The sequence below is a fragment of the Melospiza melodia genome, unplaced genomic scaffold (genome assembly GCF_035770615.1).
Source record: "Melospiza melodia melodia isolate bMelMel2 unplaced genomic scaffold, bMelMel2.pri scaffold_28, whole genome shotgun sequence".
In the NCBI taxonomy this organism is placed as follows: Eukaryota; Metazoa; Chordata; class Aves; order Passeriformes; family Passerellidae; genus Melospiza; species Melospiza melodia.
In genome coordinates this window covers 10,330,446-10,335,033 of record NW_026948600.1, presented here as the reverse complement: position 1 = coordinate 10,335,033, position 4,588 = coordinate 10,330,446, and the positions used below count along the sequence as shown (strand labels likewise).

The 4,588-nt window shown below is 62.4% G+C and overlaps 1 protein-coding gene across 1 annotated transcript; it reads right to left on the bottom strand.

Moving 5' to 3' along the window:
• Positions 1-707: 707 nt before the first annotated feature.
• LOC134433915 (serine/threonine-protein kinase pim-1-like) lies at positions 708-3,377 on the bottom strand (the record flags this gene model as incomplete). The annotated part of the gene is made up of 5 exons (XM_063182607.1): positions 708-1,035; positions 1,278-1,454; positions 2,069-2,435; positions 2,640-2,690; positions 2,814-3,377. Coding segments are annotated over 5 exons (1,266 nt in total), but the record flags the coding sequence as incomplete, so codon positions are not given.
• Between the last annotated feature and the right edge of the window lie 1,211 nt (positions 3,378-4,588).

Here is a 4,588-nt window from a genome sequence, read left to right as displayed (position 1 = left end):
TGCCAAAGCAGAAAGCTCAGGCGCTGTGCTCGCAAGGGGCTCGTCTGATGCAGAGCTGTCAGAGCAATGTGAGGGCAGAGCCAGCCCAGCCGGGCCCAGGGCTGAGCCCAGCAGAGCCCAGAGCAGCCTCAGCACCTGCAGAGCCCGGCTGCAAGGAGAGAAAGCAGAAACCGCCCGTCAGCTGAGGGCTCCTGTGCCTTTGTGCCAAGGCCTGCGGTGCCCAGGCCATGCTGGCTGTGCCCAGAGCTGTGCCCAGAGCTGCCCATCCCTGCTGCCTTTGGCAGCAGAGCAGGAGGGCAGGACATGTGCCCAGCCTGCAGCCAGCCACGGCACATCCAGCCCTCAGCAGCTGCCCAGAGTCAAAAAGCAGCTGGGCAGCTGACTGAAGAATTCATTGCGTCTGCCCCAGCTAAGGGGGAACCTTTGGTGCCCAGCTGTGCCATGCCCAGATCTGGGAGCAAGCCCCTGCCTGTGGACTCACCTGCAAATTGGACCTGGAGCCTGGCTTTGAAGAGGTGCCAGAATCCAAGTCCATCATCTTCAGCTGGCCAGGCCAAGGAAGAGATTGTCATCCTTGAGGTTGTCCTTGGTGTCTCCAGCACCAGCCCCACTTGGAACAGCTTCTTCAGGGGCTCCTTCTCCTTCCCTGGGGTCAGACCAGGCTGTCAGGGCTCTGCCCAGGGCCCCAGCCATCCATGAACCATACAAACAAAACCGGGGGGATGGTGGCCACCAGTGCTTGTCACACTGGGTCTCCAGCTCAGCTCCAGCCCAAGAGCTGCATGTTCCCTTCTGCTGACCCCTGCTCAGAGCTACAGGCAGGACAAAACCAGCCTGGTTTGCTTTGCCACTGATTGCCAAGAGATGCGTGGAGCTGGTACCTGCCAGGCCCCTGGATCCAACTGTGCACGTGGATTTCTTCAGTCTTCTAGGGCAGGGAAACACCCTTCACCCAAGGATGACAGAAAAGCTCTTCTAAGGATGGCCTGTCCAAGGGTTGCATGGACAAACACCTCTTAATAACATCTTGGCACTCTGGGGAGAGAAATCAGAAATCACCAGTCAGTTGGAGAAGTTGCCCTCCTGTTCCCATGCCCAGGTCATGCTGGGTGTGACCAGAGCTGGGCCTAAACTTCTCCATGGATGCTCTGTTTGGAGGAGAGCAGGAGAGCAGGACATATGCCACCTCCTCAGCAGCTGCCAGAGTGGGATGCCCATGAGCCTGCTGCTGTCTCCCAGCACTGGTATTTCCCCCGTGCCCAGAGATGAGGATCCACCTTGAGAGAGCCATCGTGGGAAGAGGATCCGCCCCCGGATGATCTCCTGGCCTCTCCTGAACGGGTGCTTCCCCATGACCAGGTGGCACAGCAGGAGGCCCAGGGACCAGATCGTGGCTGCCTCGCCGTGGTAGCGTTGGTGCTGGATCCACTCTGGTGGGCTGTAGGACAGGGTTCCTGTGGAACACAGACACAGTTCAGCAGGGGGCTGCTGCTGCTCCCAGAGCCCGGCCCCAGCATCCCTGGGCATGTGGGGGCTGCTCCAGAGGCACACGGGGTGAGTGCTGCCCTCTCGCCAGCACCTGGGACTTGTGCACAAACTCGCGGCTGGAAAAGAAGACACTGGTGCTAGAAGAGGGCGGCAGAATCCCTGGGAAAGCCCAACCATGACACACAAAGGAAAAACCCACCCAGTAGTGGAGAAAACCCACTCTCCTCCCCACCTGCACGGCCCCCAAAAATGTTAATAAGCCAAGGCGAACAAGGGGAGTGGAGCAGTCCAGCCCTTCCTCGCCTGCACACCAAACCATCCGGGGCACGCGGTCAGGCCTCCCTCTCTGCTGCCCCCATGGGGGTTTGTGTTGGGCTGGCTGCCCCAGCTCCAGCCCCAGCCCAGGGCACAGTGGGTGCTGAAGGCTGTCAGCAGGGCTGGGAGCTGGCCGCCCTCACACCCCACCCAAATCAACTCGGCTCCAGCATCAATCCCATCCCGGCTGCAATAGGGGGAAGCCCTGGTGCTGCACCCAGGCTGGGCCACGAGATGCCCAAGAGCACCCCCTGCGAGGGCTCACCTGCAAATTGGGTGTAGGCTGTGTCTTGGAGGAAGGCGCCACAGCCAAAGTCGATCAGTTTCAGCTGCCCGCTGGCCAGGTCAACCAGGACATTCTCAGGCTTGATGTCCCGGTGCAGGACCCCGCAGCTGGTGCAGTGCCGCACGGCCTCCAGCACCTGGCGGAACAGCCCCCGCGCCTCCTCCTCCGGCAGGAACCCCCGCTCTGCCAGGAAACCCGAGAGCTCCTGGCACCGCTCCGGACGCTCCAGCACCAGCAGGAAGCTGTCGGGGAGCTCAAGCCACTCCAGGAGCTGAATGACACCGCCACAGCCACAGGACACCTTGGCCAGCAGCACGATCTCCAGGGGTGCGCTAGTGCCGTCGGGCTGCGGGAGGAGCACGACGCCGTCAGTGGGGCCGAGGCCGTGCCGGGGCTCTAGGAGCCCTCAGCCAGCCCGGGATGCTCTGCATGCCCCGCTCAACCCACGCCCGCTCTCCCCGCAGGGCTCACGGCGGCTCCCACCGTGCCGGGCCCCGGCTCCTCGCCGCCCGGCACGGCCCGGCTGCTGCTGCTGGCCCCGCTCACTCACCAGCTCGCCCCAGTGCCGGATGCGATCCCTCGGCACGCGTTTGATGGCCACCTGCGAGCGAGGGAGAGCAGCGGGCTGAGCTCGCCGCCCGTCCCGTCGCGCCCCGACCTTCTCCTCCTCCTCCCTCCTCCTCCGCCCCCTCCGCCTGCTCCCGCCGCCGGCCCCGCCGCTCACCGGGACGCCGTCCGAGACCCGCGTGGCTGCGAAGACGCTCCCGAAGCCGCCGCGTCCCAGCAGCGATCCCAGCCGGTACCGCTCCTGCAGGGCCTCCTGCGCTTCCCCTGCGGGCGGGACGCGACTGTCAGCGCTCGGCCCGGGACCAGCAACGGCCCCCGAGCGCCCCTCACCCGCCCTGGGCCCGGCATCCCCACCCGCCCCGGGCCCCGGCGGCTTGGGGCCGGAGGCCGCGCTGCCGAGCGGCGGAGCTCGGGCCGGGGAAGCCGCAGCGGAAGCGGCGGGAGCGGCCGCGCCGCGTGTGTCCTCCGCGGGCCCCGGGAGGAGCCGGGGCCGGGGTCGGGACTGGAGCCTGCGTCGGGTCCGGGTCCGGGGCCGGGCTCGGGCCAGGCGGAGCCGAAGGGCGGCGATGCCGCCCCCGCACCAGGCACTGATGCCCGCCCAGCAGCGCCACCGCCAGCACGGCCAGAGCCGGGCGGAGGCGAGACCGCGGCGGGACGGCCGGGGCCGGGCACGGGGCAGCCCCGCCCGGGGCCGGGGGCGGGCCGGGGGCATGGCCCAGCCCGGCAGGGGAGAGGGAGGCGGGGAGAGGAGAGGGACGTCGGGCAAGGGACCCCGAGAGAAGGGTGCCCGACAGCAGGAAAGGGAGTGAAAAATAAAGAAAAAGAGAAAGAAAGAGAGAAAGAGTGTTCGAAAGTATCTGTTTGCTGCTGCTGCCACTGCTGCCGCCGCTGCTGCCGCCGCCGCTGCTGCTGCTGCTGCTGCAACTGAAGCACCGGGGCCGTTCGTCCCCGTGTCCGTTCCCCGCTCGCCCCACGAGCCCCACGTTCGAGCCCCGCGCGCCCCGGGGACAGCCCCTCCGTCTGCCCAAACACGGGAACTTTGCAGCGCTGAGCCCGGATGCAGAGCCCTGACTCCTGCACACTGGCACAGTGATCCTCTCGCTTGCTGATGTGCATTGTCCTTGCTGAGGGGCAGACACTGTCGGTCCACCTTCCCTTGGGGTAGGATTCCTAACTGACCCCAGCACTGCACGTACACCTCCAGCGTTACTTTCCTGTAAAAACAGAGGAAGGAAAACTCTGTGTGGCTCATGATATTTTACAGTGTCTAAAAATCTCTAAGTTACCGATCTTAGAGGTGAGGTGCATCTGGAATTACTGGGATGGAGAAGTAGTGCAACATGGAAAAGGGGAGCACAGAAATTAATAGAGGAAAACATCATGGATTGTTTCTTTCATTTTCATTTCACATCTGGAAAGCTGTTTGAGTTTTCCAGGAATCTTCTCTTGTCTGCTCTTCCCAAAAATCTCTCATGGAGAACAAGGTCAAGCTTCTGTCACAAGATTTGCTACCAGGAAATTATGCCACTGGTGCAGTTTTCATTGTGACTGTGTTGCTTTAGGGCAAATTTTGGGAGGAAACCTCCAAAAGGGGCCCGTCTAGAAAGCAAGGTCAAGCAGCCCCTCCCCCTACTATTTCAGGAAAAACTTCCCTTGAGAAAAGTGAAAAAACCCCAGTTTATTTAAAAAGTAAAGTATTCACAAGCATGAAAAATGAATAATATTAAATAAAACCTCTGACAGTGCTGAAGAGATGGCAAATTCAGAAAGTCCTTTTCGTGGGTTGTAGTTGGCTCACTCGGTCTCTCCTGAGTCCCTCTGCCGCTGGAATGCAGTGTCCCAGAGCTCGGTGGGCCACAGGTGTGAGCTGCTGCCGGTGTTTTTCTGGGTTTTCAGTCCAGAGCAGGTTTAAACAGTTCCAAGAAAAAGGAA